General features: G+C 47.2%; 1 protein-coding gene across 3 annotated transcripts in view; it reads left to right on the plus strand.

Moving 5' to 3' along the window:
- ABCG4 (ATP binding cassette subfamily G member 4) overlaps positions 1–18,992 on the plus strand; it is a 40,056-nt gene extending 21,064 nt beyond the window's left edge. Inside the window, exons 3-15 of one of the 3 annotated variants that reach the window (XM_081172561.1) lie at positions 2,872–2,989; positions 3,634–3,766; positions 5,375–5,425; positions 5,584–5,729; positions 7,272–7,395; positions 8,591–8,705; positions 9,127–9,266; positions 10,015–10,113; positions 12,913–12,991; positions 14,446–14,546; positions 15,369–15,527; positions 16,774–16,892; positions 18,307–18,992. In XM_081172561.1, coding sequence (XP_081028687.1) covers positions 2,872–2,989; positions 3,634–3,766; positions 5,375–5,425; positions 5,584–5,729; positions 7,272–7,395; positions 8,591–8,705; positions 9,127–9,266; positions 10,015–10,113; positions 12,913–12,991; positions 14,446–14,546; positions 15,369–15,527; positions 16,774–16,892; positions 18,307–18,532 — 1,610 coding nt within the window. In that variant the 3' untranslated portion in view covers positions 18,533–18,992. Of the gene's footprint in view, positions 1–2,871; positions 2,990–3,633; positions 3,767–5,374; positions 5,426–5,583; positions 5,730–7,271; positions 7,396–8,590; positions 8,706–9,126; positions 9,267–10,014; positions 10,114–12,822; positions 12,992–14,445; positions 14,547–15,368; positions 15,528–16,773; positions 16,893–18,306 lie in introns of all 3 variants that reach the window. The other 2 variants (XM_081172562.1, XM_081172560.1) reach the window with 2 other exon arrangements.
- Positions 18,993–20,908: the final 1,916 nt, after the last annotated feature.

Consider the following 20,908-nt stretch of genomic DNA (forward strand, 5'->3'; position numbering starts at 1 on the left):
AATTCCTGCATCCCTGTTAGGCAGGTGCTTAAAAGCACTGGGACTAAAACAGAGGAGGGGTGAGGAAAGGGACATGACCCCTACCCAAGATTCTGGTGGTGGTGGTGCAAAGGAGCTTTGCTTGGGACTAAGAACATAAGGAAAGTCCTGCTGGGTTTGGCCAGTGGCCCATCTTAGTGTTATGTACTGAAGTTCTCACCCTGGGCCAGCAGGGGGATACGGTAGATAGTTATGCAAATAAGGGATCGAAAGTGACGTTCAGTGATTGGATAGTTTTAGAAAATTGTTACAGTTATGTTGTACTGGGACTCTATATAAGCAGGCTGACTGAACCCTTCAGTTCAGTTCAGTTCTGGCCTGTGAATAAACAAGAGCTGTTCGAAGAATTGCTGTGTCGTCTGATATGTTCACCCACAACTTAACACATAGTCCAGCATCCTGTTCTCACAGGGGCTATCCAGATGCCTGTGGGAAGACTGCAAACAGGATTTGAACACAAGACCATTTCCCTCTCCTGTGGTTTCCAGCAACTGGCATTCAGAAGCATAACTGCCTCTGATCATGAAGGCAGCGCATAGCCATGGTGGCTAGAAACCATCTATAGCCCTCTTCTCCTTGAATTTGTCTCATCCTCTTTTAAAGCCATCCAAGTTAGTGGCAACCGCTGCTAGGGTTGGGTGATATATCAATATATCAATATATCATCCCAAACCGGTTTGAAGTCCATACCGTGATATTGGTTTCATAGTTTTTGACCTGGCAATATATTGCGAATCGTGGTGTGTGTTAGGGCTGGGCGATATATCGTCCAAAACTAGTTTCAAGTCCATATCATGATATTGGTTTTATAATTTTTGACCTGGCAAAATATTGTGAATCATGATTTTTGTGTGCTGCGCATAAATCACAATGTGGGGGAAACCGTGAAGCCAGCCAATGCCTCTACATAGCTCCACCTTACTTCAGATGTTGCGATATATCAGTACCGTATTTTTCGCCCTATAGGACTCACTTTTCCCCCTCCAAAAATGAAGGGGAAATGTGTGTGTGTCCTATGGGGTGAATGCAGGCTTTCGCTGAAGCCTGGAGAGCGAGAGGGGTCTTCCTCTCCAGGCTTCAGGAAGCTATCCGCAAGCCGTGGGAGCCCGGCGCGAAGTCGCGCAGCTCTCCCAAGGCTTGCGAATAGCAGCCTGCTCTGGGGGCTGGGGTCGGGGGAAGCTCGGGCCTCCCCCGCCCCAGCCCCGCACCTGGGGGGGGGGTTCTTTATTTCCCCCAAAAAAACTAGGTGCGCCCTATGGGCCGGTGCGCCCTATGGGGCGAAAAATACGGTATATCGCAATGTTAGCTGGTGATATATTGTGATGTTGAAAACCAGATATTGCCTGGCCCTAATCGCTGCCTCCTGTGGGTAAGGGAGTTCTGTAGCTTAACTCCGTGCTGTGTGAAGAAGTCCTTTTTTTTATCTGTCCTAAATCTTCCCACATTCAGCTTCTTTGGACGGCCCCGAGTTCTCACAGACTTGCCCCAACACACACGCCTTCTGAACTCCGAACTTTTGAAAACTCTGCCTCACCCCCCACCCCTTTCCCAAAATGCCTTGTGGTTCCCTCCAGCTTGCTTTCCCAATAGATTCTGCTTCTTGTCCCATCTGCTGACAGGGAGGCAACTATTTGGTTGATGGGATCTGTGCATGGCCTGTCCCTCTTCCGATAAAGCACATACCAGGAAATTAGTGGGGCGAAGGGTTGCAGGAGTCAAGAATGATGAGCAAATTTGGCAAGAACAGACAAAGCTGGAGGCAGACGCTGATCCTCGCGACATAGATCTCGCTCCCTCCCTCTTTTTAAACTCCTTCTCAATAGCGCTGGCAAAGAATGTCATTGTACGTCTTCATTTATGCAGAGCTGGGATGAGGTGGTGACTGGGGCATGGTTTCTGCTAGTCATTAGTTTGAGCAGGAAATTGGAAGCTTAAAAGGTATTCCTACTTATCGCTGCCTCACACTTTCTCGAGGCTCACTCTTAGCAACCAGGCTTAGCCATTGTGAGTGCAGTGGTTAGAATGTCACATGAGGACCTGGGAAACTAGGGTTCAAATTCCCACTCGGCCAAAAAGCTCACTGGGCAACCAGTCACCACCATTCTTAATCTAACCTACCTCACAAAGTTGTTGTGAGGATTAAATGCAGATCACGGCGGTAACTATCTACTTGCACTGGTGTGCTTTCGAACTGCCAGGTTGGCTGTAGCTGGGACAGAGCAATGGGAGCTCACCCCGTCGTGGGGATTTGAACTGCTGACCTTCTGTGGTTTAGACCACAGCACCACACGAGTCCCATCCATGGAGTGTACAGTTATACCTCATGTTACGTTTGCTTCATGTTATGTTTATTCAGGTTGAGTCCCGTGGTGACCCGGAACTAACAGAAAGGGTTACTTCTGGGTTTCGCCACTCGCGCATGCGCAGAAGTGGCGAATTGCAACCCGTGTGTGCGCAGACACGCCGCTGCAGGTTGCCTTCCTTTCATGTTGCGAATGGGCCTCCAGAACGGATCCCGTTCGCAACCAGAGATACTACTGTAATGATGTCACTCGGTATTGTGTAATAAAGGAGGTCTGAGGCCACATAACTTGCTCAATCCCAAATTATGCGCCAAATGCTAACAAGTGTGTCCTCCACTGTCTCTCAGACATGGGTGGGGAACTTGAGGTCTTCCCTGCATGTTGTTGGACACCAGCTCCCTTCGTGTTGGCTGGAGCTTGGGGGGAGATGGAGTCCCACAGCACTGGGTGGCCCTCAGCTCCCTCACTCCTGCTCTCTGACTTCTGGGGCAGCCCTCACAACTTGCCCACCTTCCTCCCTCTTTTCCAGGATACAAGACGCTGCTGAAATGTCTGTCTGGGAAGTTTTGCCGCCGCGAGCTTATCGGGATCATGGGCCCTTCCGGAGCTGGGAAATCAACCCTCATGAACCTCCTGGCTGGTTACCGGTGAGCCAATGCCCTTTCCTCAGAGAGAGGCATGTTTTTACCTGAAAGGATTGGGATCTTTACAGCTCCTGGTTTCACTGTTGTTGCATTGTCAGATTTATGTCCTGTAATGAGCATATATCACATGATGTCTTATGTCACGAGATGAACACGGATCATCTTTTCCAGAACAGGGTAGGGGACTATTTTTCCTATATCTGACCTGCCCGTCATGGGCCAAATTTGACCAGTAGGCGGATCCTCAGCCAGCGTAGCCAATAGTTTGGGGTGACTGGAGTGGGCGACGGCTCCACGTTTTAAAGGACCCTGGCCAATTTACCCTTAACGGACCTCCTCCAGCACTGACCCCGCACATCTTCACTGTAGTGGGTCTTGTCAGTGTGGCCCCTATTTGAGTGTGGGTCATTGGCAAATGCCCAACCACGTTGACTGTTGGTGCCAGCTCTCAAGAGAGAATGCCAGGGGAAAGCCCATCTAGATCTATCCCAACCCTTGACTTCTCCCTTACTCCAAGCTGGGAACGCTGAGATCATTGCAGGTTCTCCAGCTCCATGGACATAGCTCAAGTGGCGGTGAGCCTCTGGCTTTCCAGATGTTGCCAAAGCACAACTCCCAACATCCCAGGTCACTGTTGTCGTTTACAGGGAGACGGGCATGAAGGGGCAGATCCTTGTGAATGGGCGGCAGAGGGAGCTGCGCACCTTCCGGAAGATGTCTTGCTACATCATGCAGGACGACATGCTCTTGCCGCATCTCACCGTGCGCGAGGCTATGATGGTGAGCAGGGGAGAAACGGGGCCTGGAAACATTTGGGTGATAGTGGGGGGGGGTTGTGCCAGGAGAAACCTAGGAGGAATCTGGACTTCCAGAGATGCGCAGAGGTCAAGATGGAAGAGAATCACGCCCTGGTGGCAACAGCAAAGGCTCTCTTCCCAACCCACTTCACCTCATGGATTCCACATTATGGAGCTTATAGCCTGAGAGAAGATTATTGTCAGGATCCTATTGGTACACCACCTCCTGATTCATTCCTCCTCAAACTGCAGAGGGCTGCAGTTTTATTGTTTTTAAGCATTGTATTTTGTAAACGGGGACATGGTTCTGTGGTGGAATGTGTAAGTGTTTTGCCCCATATTTAAACAAACAGTCACTGTCCGTGCCTCTGTCAGGAATTTGATTTCTGTGAATTTCAAAGCAAAGTCGCCTAATGTGCTTCTCCTGGGGTAAGCTACAGATCAGAATGCCATTATACTTCAGGTTTTGCTTTTTTTTTAAAAAAAGTGATACAGTTCTTGAAGGAAAACAAGAAATACGTCTTATAAATGCCTTCTTTATGTTTCTAAATGTATCTCTTGCAGTCAAAATACTTATTTAGAAATGAATTTTCATCCCAAAAAATTTTTAATATGCAAATTAATACGGAATAAACTTATGAATAAACACATACAAGACTGACAGGGGTTGGAAACTGGTTCGGCCATCTCTTGTGTCATGGAGAAAGCCTGTTTAGAACCGTCCACTTTCAGTGTGGGGAGATGGTCTTTTTTTATTTACTTCATATGGGAGAATCCCTGAAAGATATGATGCTTCCACAATTCAGGAAAACACCATGTGGTTTTGATTCCTTGTGTAGCTCAGCTCTAATGTCTCTGGTGCAGTTATGGCAGTTCTCATTTATTTAAACCTGACCCAATGCCGGATTTACGTATAAGCTAAACAAGCTATAGCTTAGGGCCCCACTCTCTTGGCCCCCCCCCAAAAAAATATTAAGGAAAAAAAAACCCTGGATGTACATTTCCAAAATATAAAAAACAAATGAAATAAAACCTACATACAGCAACAATGTTTTGTGTTGTGTAGGCTCCTATGATGTAAGTCATGGGCCCCTCCTGCTAGCCTGCTCCCTGAAATATCACTGGTTTTCTCATTTCTATATATAGGGTGCAACATTCTGCATGTGCAAATGGCTTTAGATACCTATTAGGTCCATAAATTACCATATAGCATATATTCAACACAAAAAACAGCAACAATTTGTTGTTGACAAAGGACAGCTGGACATATAAAGGGTCCCATTACCTTCAGTAGTGTAGGACCTCATCAAACCTAAATCCGGCCCTGACCTGGGCTATCCTGAAGCTAGCTGCTCTCCTTTGAGCATGTAAAACTCCAGGGGTGGTGGTAGAAGGGATTCCTCCCCCCCTCACATCCACAGGTGGACAGGGACACCGGTTTTTCAATCACCTGACATCAAACAACCTGTTTTTACTCATGCCAACGACCATTTGCAGGAACCCCAGCAAACTAGACTTCATTAGGCTGCTGGGTGCGCATCAACCTGCTCAGATCACTTCCTAAGTAGAACATTTTCACTTCCCTCCTCAGGTTTCTGCCAACCTGAAGTTGAACGAGAAGCAGGAAGTCAAGAAGGAGCTGGTGAGTTTGCTCATTTCCTACATTTGAAAACCAAGAATTGTGTGTGATTCCCCCCCACGCTGGGCCTCATCAAGTAATGTTGGCAAGAGCCCACATTTTGGGCTACCTATGGCAACTAAACCTGTCCATTTCCCCCTCACTCCCTCCGTGGGGTCCAGGTGGACGAGATCTTGACAGCTCTGAGTCTTCTGGAATGTTCTTACACCCGCACGATGTCCCTGTCCGGAGGGCAGCGCAAGCGCCTTGCCATCGCCCTGGAGCTGGTCAACAATCCCCCGGTCATGTTTTTTGACGAACCCACCAGGTAAGATGCCAAGGTGTTTCCAGGTTTCCCTATCCCTTCAACCTCACCTGAGGAAAGGCAGCAGGACTCAGTTAGCATCCAGTGGATGTTTCAGAGATTCCATGGGCCTCATTCAGCCTCGGTGTCAATTCTGGGGGAGAGGGCAGGAGGCAATGATAGGAGGAGGCTCCCCACTGGGTAAGCAATGGTGCATTTAAGGCTGGAACCTGGGGATGAAGTCTAGGTGCCCCGCAGCCCAGAAGGCGGGGAGGGAGGGAGGGAGACAGAAATCGCCACCCAAAGAACAGCCCATGATGGGGCAAATGGAGGCTAGCCCATTATGGCACTCGGGCCCCAATCTCGGTCTTGATTCCTCCAAGCCCACCTGCCTTCTTACTTTCAACCATTTCTGTCTGCTTCCTTCTCCTTAGGCCGCATTCACACCATACATCTAAAGCAGTGCAGTGCCCCTTTAAATAGCCATGGCTTCTTCCCCCAAAGAATTCTATTAATATGTTTATAAGGTTGGATTTTTAAAGAATTAAGTTTGTTTTTATTGTTTATCTGCTTATTGTTTTCTTCTTTGATGTACTTTTTTGTCTTTTGTTTTTGTTTGTTATTCTGTTATGTGATATTTGTTATAATTGTGTAAAACCTAATAAATATTTTTTTGGGGGGGAAAGAATTCTGGGAGAATTCTGGGGGCTGTAGTTTGTTACGGGTGCTGAGAGTTGTTAGGAGACCCCCGACTCCTTCCCCAAGGCTCCAATTCCCAGAGTTACCCGTGAAGAGGGATTGATTGTTAAACCAATTGTAGCTCTGCGAGGGGAATAAGGGGTACTGTCCCCCAAAAAACAACTTCAGCTATGCCATGCTGGTACCAATCATGGAGAGAAAACACACATACTGATGCTGTTGCCTTCTAATAACAACAGGGAGCATTCCTCAGTACCAGGGAAAACACACAGGGTAGACACACCACTCTCAGTGTGGTGTAGAGCCAGTGTGGTGTAGTAGTTAAGAGCAATAGACTCGTAATCTGGTGAACCGGGTTCGCTTCCCCGCTCCTCTACATGCAGCTGCTGGGTGACCTTGGGCTACTCACACTTCTCTGAAGTCTCCCAGCCCCACTCACCTCACAGAGTGTTTGTTGTGGGGGTGGAAGGGAAAGGAGAATGTTAGCTGCTTTGAGACTCCTTCGGGTAATGATAAAGCGGGATATCAAATCCAAACTCTTCTTTAACAGAAACCACTCAGAAGGTACCTGCACATTTCTACACACACACACACACACACACACACACACACACACAAACAAACACACACACACCTTTCTTTCCAGGAGGGCTGGAGACTTATTTTCTTTTTAAAAAATGAAAGCTCAGGGTTTGGGGCATCTGCCCAGAGTCCCCATTTGAAGCCTTCACAGGTGCCATGATTTGTTTGCATACAGCTGGTAAACCATAGTTTGGCTTACTGTGTCGTGCAAACCAGACTACTCTCCATTCTCCTCCTTATGCCGTCATTCACTCCAGCATTTTCTCTCTTTCCCTGGCTCTGCAGCGGACTGGATAGTTCCTCCTGCTTCCAGGTGGTCTCGCTGTTGAAATCGCTGGCCCAGGGCGGTCGCACCATCATCTGCACCATCCACCAGCCCAGCGCGAAGCTCTTTGAAAAGTTTGATAAGGTGAGGGTCTCTGTGCACCATCTGCCTCTGAACTGGGATATTGCTGTGGCTCAGTAAATTCAGCAGGATCCAGATTGCAACCTGGTGTGGCGCTACTGGTGCCATTGTGGCTCAGGGGTGTGTGCAGGGGGTCTCAGAGCCCATGCTGTACTGCACTGTTCCTGATTGGAGAGGCAGGCTTTAGGATCCTTTGCGGCCTGTCCATCCTCTCACCAAAGCTGTCTCCATTTTGTTTGTTTTTTTATCCTCTGTGCCCCCGTCAGTCAGGGCAATGCAGTCTAAAAAGAACAGAATTCTGTGCACAGCCAAGCAAAATTCGGTGCCAGGGAGAAAGGGAATTTGTGTGCCCTGCGGAAAATGATGCAAGTCGAGCATAATTTCCCAAAAGTTGCAGGATTTGTTCTGCAGTTTTGCATTGTTTTTTGCCAAGTCACAGGAGGGATAGATGAGGACACTGTTACTCTGTCCCCAACCCTGGAATATCTCATTGAGCCGCTTCTGACTGGCTTCTAGATTTCAGGGGTATATCCTCAGCCAAAAGGGCTAGACGCCTGGTTGACGACAAAGAAAGAAAGCTGAGGCGTTCAGGAAGTTGCTACCACATTTCGCTTTCTCTGAATTGTGGCATATGCACAGCCTTGCCAGATGTGTGAGTCAGAACGGCAAACGGCGCACCCGACACCACATCTCGAGATGCGCATAACCCAAGGCCAGCCAAGCCGTTTTGGCATGTGATCCCAAACATCCCACAAGCGCTTCTCCCTGGGAGTAAAAAGGCAAGAAGAATAAATTAAAGAATTAACTATTGTATTTTTTGCTCTATAAGACTCACTTTTCCCCTCTTAAAAAGTAAGGGGAAATGTGTGTGTGTCTTATGGAGCGAATGCAGGCTGCACAGCTATCCCAGAAGACAGAACAGCAAGAGGGATTGCTGCTTTCACTGCGCAACGATCCCTCTTGCTGTTCTGGCTTCTGAGATTCAGAATATTTTTTTTCTTGTTTTCCTCCTCCAAAAAGTAGGTGCGTCTTGTGGTCTGGTGCGTCTTATAGAGCAAAAAATACGGTATTTGCTGCCCTTTCATGACACTCAGCTGTCTGAGGTGGCCGCCTCACTCTGCTCAATGATAGCGCCGTCCCAATATGTTAATCCTCATAAGTGTTTTTCTTTTCTTCTTTCTCTCTCTCTTTCTTCCAGCTTTATATCCTGAGCCAAGGTCAGTGCATCTTCAAAGGAGCAGTCCCCAACCTCATCCCATACCTGAAAGGGCTGGGCTTGCATTGCCCCACCTACCACAACCCAGCTGATTTCAGTAAGTGATGGCTTTAAAAAAATTAAACGGACAAATTCATGGAGCCCGAGGGCTGCATTTTCTTCTGAAGGCCGCAAGCCAGTGGTAGGAAGTTCCAGAGGCAAATGTGGGTGTAGCAATGAGCATTCATTTTACCTTTGTGCAGCAGGCTGGCTTCACACACACCCCTCTCTGACCTCCTTTCCTCCCTCCACCCAGAATCTGACTTCTTGCAGTAAGGAAAGTGATGCGCAAAATGAACCGGAAAGTGATAAGCCTCGCTTCACACAACAGCGTATAAATTCCCTGCAAGCCATTCGGAACGATTGCTTAGCAAATAGCCAACAGTTGCCTGACTTCCCTGCAAAGGTTGTGCAAACAGATCAGGATAAATTGCTCGATAAACAAGGTTGTCTGAAAGCCGCTGCTTTCTCGTTTGCAGTTATCGAAGTTGCCTCGGGAGAATACGGCGACCTAAACCCACTACTGTTCCAAGCGGTCCAGAATGGGCTCTGCGCCATGGAGGAGAAGAAGAGCAGTCCGACCAAAGCAGATTCCTCTTGCCCAGGACACTGCGTGGCAGTAAGCTGGGGCAGGGCGGGGAAAGGGGTTGGCTCTGGCTGCTTGTTTTATGACTCAAGAATCCCAATGTATACACTCAGCCCTAGGGACTATTTTTCCCATTCCTCTCTCCACATCAGAGCACCATCATTAGCAGCAATACACATGCTGGTGAAGGGCAGGTAGCCGAAATAACAATAACAATAAAATCTACAGAGAATCGAATTTGCCATTAGTAATATTTACTTACTTACTTACTTACTTAATTATTTACTTATTTACTTTCCTATTTATTTATTTATTTATTTTATTTAGTAAACTAATTTATGGATTGCTTCAAAGCATTAAGCCATTGAAGCAGTGTGCATGGCTAAAAACAGGACAAAACACGGAAACACAAACTTGGAAACAATAAAACCACCTGTGCAAACTTTAAAAACCGCCAGGCAATTTCCTCGAATGTAAATTGGATCGTACATAAATGACTGGGCAAGCCATCCTAAGCAAAAATTAAAAATATAAAAAATTCAGTAAGCACCTAAGACATCATGATAGTAGGCACCTTTTTGATATGGTCTGGCAACTGCTTCCAGAGAGCTGGAGCTGCAACACTAAAAATCTGGTTCCTAGTGCAGGATGGGTGTTCACCTCTGACACTCAGATAATAATAATAATAATAATAAGTATATCACTTATCACGACAGTTCCACTAACCTCCTTTTCCCCACCCCACCCCCTTTTTCTTTTTTTGGCCCTGTGTCACTCTCAGGATTTGGACCACATCGAGAGCCATACTTTTGCCACCAGCACCATGACCCAATTCTGCATCCTCTTCAAGAGGACGTTCCTGTCTATTATGAGAGACACGGTGAGGCTTGGAGGAGGGGCAAGCTGAGAGAGGGAGGAGCTTGAGTTGTGGGAGGAGGAGGGATGTGGGGTGGGACATGTTGTATGTGGTGGACGATGTGGCTTGTTTTGGGGTGTTGTTGTTTTAAGAGTTATGTGCTGGGAGCGGAGAGACCTTCCCAGGTTTTTGGGATCTCTCTGTGATAAGAGAGGCACTCTGCACATGGAACAGATGCATTATTTTAGGTACTCCAGAATCAGAGCAATGAGGAGATGGTTTGTTTTGAACCCGGGTCCTTCTGCATGCAGGACACCTGCTCTACCACTGAGCTATAGCCCCCAAAGTCAAGACAGATCTCACCAAGAGGGCCGGAATCACAGACTTAAGGCTGTGTATACCCTATATCTTTGAAGCACATTCAAAACACAAAGAATTCTGGGAGCTGTAGTTTAACACACACACACCCCGCAGACTTACAATTCCCAGCAACCCTTAACAAACTTGTGGGAATGTTTAGGGATGCAGGAGAGGATATATTGTGAGATTATATCCTTATCCAACTTGTGCTAACAAGTTCCCAAAATATCAGCAGAGTAAAACAGTCCCCTTTTTAAGTTCGCAACGGTAACGTGTGCTCAGGTTCGCTAGAACCTCTATAACAATCACTCTGGTACTTTCCCTTTGTTCCCTCTTAAAATACAAGTATAAAAAGAGTTTACTCACGTTCTGTTCACAGTAGGATCCCAGAAGGCAGACAGGCTTAATAAGGTAATATACATTTAGAATCTATCTTATAGGAAGATAGTCCCTTTCTCCTCTCTTGGTTGGGAGCCAAGAGGGCATCTTTAGCAGATGTTGCTTCTTCGAAGGAAGATGACAGAGAGACAAGAGGCAAGAGAGAGATGGCTGCCCTGCCCTGCCCTGTGCTTTTATCATTACCTGCACAGGTGAGGCCACACCCACCTCTGGTCACATGCGGAGAAAGTCTGTCCCAGGAAGTTTACCTGCTGGCTGGACAGACATCCCTCCCCATGTCTTAACATGTACACTCTAGGAATGCTGTAATTGACTGCTCCTGTGTTTTACATCCCACAAAACTACAGTGCTTGAAATTATTTTTTTAAAGATTTATTTATTCAAAAGAAAAACAATACAATATTAAAACACAGGGGAAAGGGGGGCAATGACTGGTGCAAGGCACATTGCAACCTCCTCAAAGAATAAAAAGTTCCTGAGTTCATGTTACATATATTAATGTTGCCAAATGTTCATAACTGCAGTGGTTGCGTATTTTTGTGAGTATTTCCTGGATGCGTATGTAATTCAGTTCTGCCAGGTGGCATAATAAGATTGCGGTTTTTCTTTTCCTTGCATAAACTGGGTTCTACATGGAATTATTGCCAAAGCACAAATCGTTCTATATCATGCTGTAAGTTCAGGTTATCTGTTTTTTTCCCCCACCATGGTTTGTCTAGCAGCAATTAGCAAATGTGAAGTTAAGTCCTTAAACTTTATATCCTTATTATGTCCCGTTAAAACATAGGAAGCAAAAATAATTCCCATAATTCTTTGAGGGAAAGAATGTGCTTTGAATGCCCTTTAAAAGGATGGCATGTACCTAGCCTTAATGCAGAATCAAGGAACTAAGTTTAAAGCTGAGGACCAGATCAAAGATGAAATACAGAGTTCAAAGAGGCAACAGTTGAGTTGCACTCTTTCCCCCACCTCTACTCATGATGTACATACCAAGCTCTCCTTACCCCTTACTTGAGTGATACAGGATATTTTGCTACAAAAATGGGGTATTTCAGTTCTGTCCTACGGAATCTGGGCAACAGGCAAGGCAATCTGAAGCTGGTTCAGCAGGAATGATGTGCGACAGACAGTGGTCAGGAGTCTTCTGGTGGCTCAGACTGAAGAGGAGAGGACAACCCAGGTAGTATTTATAGGCAGGTGAGAGGTTGTCATGTGACTACCTCTGGCCAATCAGGAGCAGAAGGAAGTGTCCTGCTACTGCCCTCCAGTTTTCTGCTTCCTTCTTTCCCCCCATCAATGTGTGCTGATAGGGGGCAACAACAGCTGGGAAACGAAGGGGCCTCACTCCAAGTCCAGCAGCGAAGCCAAGTCATGGTTTGATCATGAGCACCTTGGCCTCAAGTCCTGCCAGTGCTATGGACTTCTTGTGTGGCCACCTTGCTATCAGTCAGCCTCAGTGATCCATCTGTGAAATGGGAAAAGGAGTGACAAGCATGGCTGAAGTATACCTGAAGGAGCATCTCCACCCCCATCATTCTGCCTGTACACTGAGGTCCAGCGCCGAGGGCCTTCTGGTGGTTCCCTCACCGTGAGAAGCCAAGTTACAGGGAACCAGGCAGAGGGCCTTCTTGGTAGTGGTGCCCACCCTGTGGAACACCCTCCCATCAGATGTTAAGGAGATAAACAGCTACCTGACATTTAGAAGACATCTGAAGGCAGCCCTGTTTAGGGAAGTTTTTAATGATTGATGTTTTAATGTATTTTTAATCTCTGTTGGAAGCTGCCCAGAGTGGCGGGGGAAACCCAGCCAGATGGGCGGGGTACAAATAAATTATTATTATTATTATTATTATTATTATTATTATTATTATTATGGCTTTAAGATGGTGAAGCACCTTGCAGGTGTTTATATAGGCTTTGCACGAAGGGTGAGGTCAGTCGTGCTAAACTTGCCGCATCTCCCTTTGCACACAGGTGCTAACCCACCTGCGGTTCATGTCTCACATCTGCATCGGTGTGCTGATTGGACTGCTCTACCTGCACATTGGCAATGACGCCGCCAAGGTCTTCAACAACACCGGCTTCCTCTTCTTCTCCATGCTCTTCCTCATGTTCGCTGCCCTGATGCCCACGGTCCTCACTTGTAAGCGCTCTGTCCCCAGATGGAAGAGAAGGGATACCCAACATGATGGCATTGCGGTGGTCAGATTTAGACGGGTGTGGGGAGGGCTGGAGCTCCCAAGTCCTCCTTGACAGCTCGTCCTCTGCTGTGGCTTCCAAACTCCTGGCTTAAGAAGCAGAGAAACTAGAGAGCCAGACTGTTGGTCTGTCTAATTCACACTGTCTGGCACCACATGCTCTCCCACTGAGCAACATCCCTTCCCCAATGTCAGCAGCTGTTGTAGAACTACTGTATTTTTTGCTCTATAAGACGCACCAGACCACAAGACGCACCTAGTTTTTGGAGGAGGAAAACAAGAAAAAAAATATTCTGAATCTCAGAAGCCAGAACAGCAAGAGGCAGTGGCGTAGCGTGGGGGGTGCAGGGGGGGCTGGCCGCACCAGGCACAACATCTGGGGGTTAGGGTTAGGGGGCGCAAATCACGGGTTAGGGGGCGCAAATCCACGGGTTAGGGGGCGCAAATTATTTGCCTTGCCCCGGGTGCTGACAACCCACGCTACGCCACTGGCAAGAGGGATCGCTGCACAGTGGAAGTAGCAATCCCTCTTGCTGTTCTGGCTTCTGGGATAGCTGCGCAGCCTGCATTCGCTCCATAAGACGCACACACATTTCCTCTTACTTTTTAGGAGGGAAAAAGTGAGTCTTATAGAGCAAAAAATACGGTAACTCCCTCTTGCTCAGAGTTGGGGAACCTCCAGCCCATGGGTCTAATACAGCCTGACAGGGTTCCCACTTTGGTCTGTGAGGCAGTTTCCCCCAAACCACACTGATGTGCCCCAAACCTCACATCATATATAATGTCAGATGTGGAGCAGGTAGAGGCACAGCTGCAAAGGAACCATCAGAAGCCTTAAAGCACACTCTTGATTCTTCCTCAGCAAGTGGGGTTTTTAAGTTTGGCATCAGCTCCAAGCTCTACCAAGAGTAGCTCCACTTGGAAGCTCCTGAGTGGAGCCCATCCCTGCCAGAGTTGGGTTCACAAGCGCCCCCACCCACCCACCCACAGGCTCCGCTTTTGGAAGAGATCTTCCCCTGCAGTCCACTTCAGCCCATGCCAGGCTGTAAAGGAAGAAAGGAAAGAAGTAGGTCTTTCAATGTGCTCCCAATTCCTTGCTTTGAAGTGAAGCCACCTATTGTCGTGGTGGTTGACAGCCCAGCCAGATCCTCTTCCCCAGCCCTGCTCTGGCCCAGAAACAGGCTCCCTTCTTGGGCTGGCGGTTTGGAGGGACAGCTGCTTATGCCATGGGCACATCCCCAGGTGCCTGGGTCAAGACCACCAGGTTCTCAGGGAGATAGCTATTTTCCAAGCCTAGCAGCTGAGCTGCCCAGGCACTGGAGCCGGGGCCTCCTGTAGGGAAGTACACTGAACCCACAATTGTGACGCTGTGCTCCGCTCTGTCTCCTTGTCCCTCCAGTCCCGCTAGAGATGTCTGTGTTTCTGAGAGAGCATCTGAACTACTGGTACAGTCTGAAGGCTTATTTTCTAGCTAAAACGATGGCGGATATTCCTTTTCAGGTAAGCATCTTCTGTACTCAGGTCATTCTCCATTGCCCGTGTTCCCGACCAGGGACGCCACATTTCCTGCCCCCAACAGAAGCTCTGTGCTTTTAACCCATGAATGGGGAACTTGTAGGTTGCTGGACTCCATCTCCCACCACCCAGAGTCTAATTGCTGCGTGGCAGACAGAAGTTCAACGGGTTCAGCTCCCTCCCACAGGGGATTCTAGACTGTGCCTGTTTCTGCTCCCAGTGACTTTTGCCTCCCCCAGCTAGCTGCCATTTACACCAGGGGTGGCTAACCCAAGGTGAAACAACAAGCTGCCCACCCCACTGCCCACCTTACAAACATCACCTAATATGCACTCTTAATGGATTCTCTTGAAAATATAAAACCAAATAAACATAAGTCTTATATGGTTTTATATTTTCAAGACAATCCATTAAGAGTGCATATTTTGTGACTTTCAGAGATTCATTAGTTTTCTGTTTATGTGATTTCATATATTTCATATTATATAAAGAGTGTATATTGACATTGTATCATTGTATTTGGTCATTGTGTTGCCTTGGATATCACTGACTATTGTTTGCAACACAGGGGTTAAATGGTTTGGTTACAAACGTCAGTGGCTTCCGGTGAGATCTCGCAAGAGTCCTGCAAAATCTCACCAGAAGGGGCAGATGGGGCACCTGTGGAAGCACTGCTCCACAAGATTCTGCCAACCAAGGCAGCTGCCTTAGTCTGCCTCATGGGTGGGCCGGCCCTCATGGGTGGGAGAGAAACCCCAAACTTACAAAGTACTGTAGCTCTAACCTGCTTCCTGCTGCCCCCTGCAGGTAATATGCCCCATTACTTACTGCAGTATTGTGTATTGGATGACGGGCCAGCCTCCAGAAGCCACCCGATTTCTGCTCTTCTCTGCTCTGGCCACTTCCACCGCCCTGGTGGCCCAGTCCTTGGGGCTCATGATTGGAGCAGCATCCACCTCCTTACAAGTAAGACCAGGGAGGAAAGGGGCTGGTGGTGCTTTGGGTTTTCAGCACAGGGATGAAGTCCTGTAAGAGGACAAAGGCTACGCCCACTGGATCCAAGCAAGATCTGTCCAGGCAGCATCCTGTTCCCAACAATGGCCATCCAAGGAAGTTGAATGTTGGAAGGTTCAGACCCAACAAAGAAGTTCTTCATGTCAGGAGTTCAGCCTACACTCGAGTAGGACCCTGGCAGAGACACATGCCCGACTGGCATGTTCTCTCCCTACTGGCTGATTGTTTGGGAGCTTCACAAGCTTTCTTCAGCCCGAACATCACAGCGATCGATGCCAACCGACACCGGCACACTTAGGGATCCGCAGAGTTTGCGCATCATGTGTGTGACAGACCTCAGCAACTCAGCGTTTTGGCTAATCTACTTTTTTTACATATAAACACACACGGAGCATTGCAACATGGCTCCCTCTCTCTCTAGCATCAGACAGCAAAGAGTTGCCATATTTCAAAAAGTAAAACCCAGGACTCCAAAATTGTTGAGTGTTTTTTTTAGGAAAATGCAAACGTTGTTGAGCTTTTTTCCTTTCGGAAATCCCTCCTGAACATGAAATCCCAGGAAAATCCAGCCATATGGCAGCCCTACCCAAATGGGGAAAGGGGGGGGGGGGAGGAAGTAGTGGTTATGGGGCTGGAACTATTATACACAGCATGGAAAGTTTCCATGAAGAACTGCCCTCTGCTGTTGAATAGATAACAGTGCATGGAATATCTGGCTGGGGGGTGGGAATTAAGATTAAAAGATGGAACGTATGAGTGCCAATTGTAGGGATAGGGGAGAAATTCAATTCCATTCTCATTTAAAGGTGAACCTCTTTAATTCACACTTTCTGAAACCATAAGAGAATCGAAACGCAGCCATCCTGCAATGCAGTTCTCCCTATAATCATAGAATTGTAGAGTTGGAAGGGAACCCCAGGGTCATCTAGTCCCATGCAGAAATCACAGCCAAGCGTTGTGGGCAAAAATGTGTATACTAAGGTAAAGTGTGCATGAAACCCCCGATAGGAGTGAAAACAACAAACAACAATGGGGAGAAATTGCTTGGCAAAAATGTGTAAATAATAGTCAAAGCCACGTGCAAAACTATGGAGACAGTTGCACCAAAACGCTGTTGAATTTGGTGGCATAAAGGCCTTGTCTGGAAGTCCTCCTTAACCTGTGTGCCTCTTTCTCTCTTTCCTCCTTTGTCTTCCAGGTGGCCACCTTTGTGGGTCCCGTCACAGCCATCCCCGTCCTCCTCTTTTCTGGCTTCTTTGTGAGTTTCAAGACCATCCCTACCTACCTGCAGTGGAGTTCGTATGTCTCTTATGTCAGGTGGGGCTCCTAGCGCACATAAGCGCACCTTGCTGCATTCCAAGGCTCTGCAATGCAATCTGGCCAGGGATGTGTGCCATGCACAGTAGCTTTTGCATCGGTTGCTTCAAGATGGGATTATTGCAATGTGCTCAATCCGGGGCTCAATCTCTTGCACATGACCTGGAAAATCCAGCTAGTGCAGAATGCTGCACCAGGGTTGTTGACGGGAGGGAAACGTCTGTTCAGATACTTGTACCAGTTGCCCATTCGCTACCGGGCCAAGTTCAAGGTGTTACTCTTGGTATATAAAGCTCCTGAAAGCTTGGGACCAGGATCTGCAGAACTGGCAATGTTATAGGTGCTGCATAATACTCGTTCCACATTTATAAGAAATCATTCTTTCAGTGTGGCAGCCTCAAACCTGCTTATTGACACCAGGCAGGTGCCTTCACTGTACTGTTATTGTCTCCTGCCAAAAACATTTTTGTTTGGGCAAGCCTATTCAGACATGTAGAGTGTTGGCATGCGTTTTAATTTGCTTTTTAGCTGATCTTGGGCTTTAGTTAATTTTTGCGGGTTTTCAGTTGTTGCTTTTAAGTGTTAGAGAATGATAATTTCGGTGTTCTTTTTGTAAACCACCTCGAGGGGTTGTTGTTTTTTGTTACAACCAGACATAAACTTTATCAAAGAAACATGCTGTTCTTGGCTATGAAGCTATGAAGGAAATACAAAAACCTTGTTTTTATTTCAGCCTGGTGTGGCAGTGAAAAGGACTGGGGAGGAGCAAAGGAGGGCACATTTGAGCATTAACAGGAAATCATGGTTTGCCTTACTATGTCATATCATATGAACCAGGTCAAAATATCAAACGCATTTCAAAATAGTATATTTTAATCCAGATTAACAAACTAGCAAAACAACAGCAACAAACCATTAGAAATTCCTGAAACATATGAAATACCTTCCAGGTTTCTTGAGCAACGTTAACGCACCAGGTCACGCAAGACTCATGGGGTCCTAGCAATGCTAGTCCTACTCAGAGTAGATCCCCTGAAGTTAGTGCTAATTTAGGCTTATTCGTTTTAATGGGTCTACTCTGAGTAGGATTTGGTTGGCTACAACCAGCAGTTCTTGAAAAAAGGGGTGTAAAAATATGTTCTCAACATTCTCAACTTTTGCAAGTCATGGGAGTATCTTCAGGTTGCATTCAGCTTAGTCCTGCTCAGAGTAGACCCATTGAAATTAATGAAGCTAAGTTAGCAGTGCCCATAAACTTCAGTCGGTCTGCTCTGAGTAGGACAAGCAGTGAATACAACCCTGTAAACACCCCAGGTTTTTTTAGCTTTCATTTGGAAGTAGCCTAAAAGTTCAGGGATCTCTGAATATGCATTGGTGTTAGATTTACAACACTGTTTTGTATCTTGGCATACAGGTACGGCTTTGAAGGTGTGATCCTCACCATCTACTCCTTGGAGCGGGAAGAATTGGAATGTAAGGTGCCCGATTGTCCTTTCAAGGACCCGATAAAGATACTCCAGGAATTGGACGTGGAGGAAGCTAAGCTCTACCTTGACTTCATCGTCCTAGGGATTTTTTTCGTCATCCTCAGGCTCATGGCTTACCTCACCCTGAAGTACAAGGTGAAGTCCGAAAGATAAAAAGGGGACTTGGGCACAATCCCCGATGCCCTTTGGCAGATGCTATTGACTGCCCCACAAACCTACTTTCCAAAGGACACGGGGAAAATCTGTGCGTCGTGGACTCAGAAAGGGTTGATGTTGTTGGGTAGCTGGTGGGTGACGTCACCTCAGTCGAGAAGAGTTGATGAGACATCTCGGAACTGTTTTAATATTTCCAGGCATTCTCTTCATTGGCAAAATGGTCTTTCCTTCCCCCCTCTCCCTTTTCTTTGGGTAAAATTCTGGAATGTGTCAAAACTCTCTTCCCAGAGCAATATCAGCTGGAGGGGAAACCTGCCCTCATTAGGATGCCCAAACCTTTCCCTAGCAAAGCACTTGGAAGAAACCTGGTTTCTGCTCCACTGGGAGGGGAAATGGAAGGTGGATGGGAAAATGCTGGAATCAATTTGGGCAGGACCCAGGGGGGTTGGGAGAAGGAGACAAGGGGTGGGAAGCAGGGGTGGGGTGGGGTGGGCGAGGGGCAAAACGAGGGTTTTGCTACAGGCAACCACGTCCTCTGCAAAGCACAGTTTTGTAGTGCCGCCGTTTTTGTGCCGTTTTTTGACTTGCTCGCTTGCGGACGTAACTGTAGCATGTGTATCAATATTAAGAAACTGGAAGACTTCTACTAGGGGGGTATGTGTGTGTGTCGCACAAGGCTTTAAATGTTTGCCATAACTGTAGCAATGGGGATTATTATTATTTTGTATTTTCCTCCTCCCCCATCCCAATATCTCCGTTTCTTCTTTCTTTACAAGAAAACCAAATTACAATCTGTGAGCAATTTTTGCAAGAGTCGCAGGCAGGCCTAGAACAGGAGATCAGAGCAACCGGCTCCAAGAGGATTCTGCAGGATTAGAGGGCCTCGTTCGTAGGGTGAGGTGAGGCTTAAACTTAATAGTAGCGTGTCAGAACACCCACAGCCTCCCTTGGGCTGGTGAGTGTAGTCAGGGCTGTGTTTATGCTGTGATTCCGTGTGAGCACGGAATGTTGTGCTAGCTACAGAATCCAACCCCTTGATGTACCTCAGTTATAAAGCGGGAGGGAAAGGGCTGTCAGTGCCCTGCCTAGCTCTTCCACCGTCTCTGCGATTGTCAAGAGAGGAATAAACAAAACAGAATAATGAAAACTGCAGAATAAGAATTCTGCAACACGAGATCAAATATGCAAATGGAGCAGTTTTGCATTCAGGTATGCAGGTTGCAGAATCCCAGCTTTTACTTGGCGCAGAATTTTACTTAGTGTCCCATTGGACCTGATTGGGTCTTACTTTTAAGTAGGCATGCATAGGATTGGGTCCCACAAAACTTTGGTGCCCTTGTAGGCTGGAGACAGACTCAAGTGAGAATTAGTACTGGTGCCATAGAACCATCAATGCTCATTGCATGGGCATTCCTCTCTTGTTTCCTTATTGTCTTTGGTCAAGCAGGTTTCAGAGGGGGTTTTTTCTGAAGCACAACATAAACTCGGATGGCCTGTTTGACCAGAGAAAACTGGGGTAAATAAAGGACTACACACCATGAGAAACGATAGCTCTGTTATGCCACTTTCAGCTCACTGATAAAGCCATAATCTTTATGCTGCTATAGAGGGAAAAGTGCTGGTCTAGGACTTTTGCATATCCCCAGTCCTTCTTGGATTGCCACCTATAGCACGATGAAGCCAAGGTGCAGCCAAGGTTCTTTGCCATTCCTTTGCTGGAATACAATCTTAAATATTGAGACAATCAATAGTGTACCACCTAATTGTTATTTCCTCTCTTTTCCGTTCCTTCTCTGTCCCTGCTGCCTGTTTACCTTTCTAGCAATCTTACATTTGCAGAAGTTGTTTGTCTGTAGCAGGCACTACCAAAAAAATTGGCAGACTCAAGGATGCTTTTGCCTTTCTCTGAGCCTTTGGTGGCGATGGGCCACTGGGATGACAAAGAACCATTTTGGGCTCCGATTCTTCCTTCACTAGCTCTTGCACTTGGGAAGAGGGTAGTCCCTTGTCAAGAGGATGCCCCAACCTGTAGCTCTTCCACCTTGTCTGTGTTCCTCGTGGGAGAGGAAGGGGCAGGGGTGCAGAGCTCATTGCCATCTGTAGTAGCAATAACATCCATTACTATGCTTTTTTATGGGTAGCTTGGTTCATCTTTCCCATGAAGTGTATCCCCTGTGACAAAGGCCACCAAAGTCTTTGGCTTTGAGTATAGTTTCCAGGGGCTGCTGCCCTCACTCACTCAACTCGCCAAACCCTGCTAACTTGCTTAATCAGTGTGTGAAGCTCCTCTCTCCCCTCTGTTAAACAGGAGGTCACCTTCTAACAGTGCTCGCCTGCCTGCTATTCATCACGCTGGAGTTGGTGCGGCCACCT

Source organism: Podarcis bocagei (genome assembly GCF_964188305.1).
Source record: "Podarcis bocagei genome assembly, chromosome: 15".
NCBI classification, from domain to species: domain Eukaryota; kingdom Metazoa; phylum Chordata; class Lepidosauria; order Squamata; family Lacertidae; genus Podarcis; species Podarcis bocagei.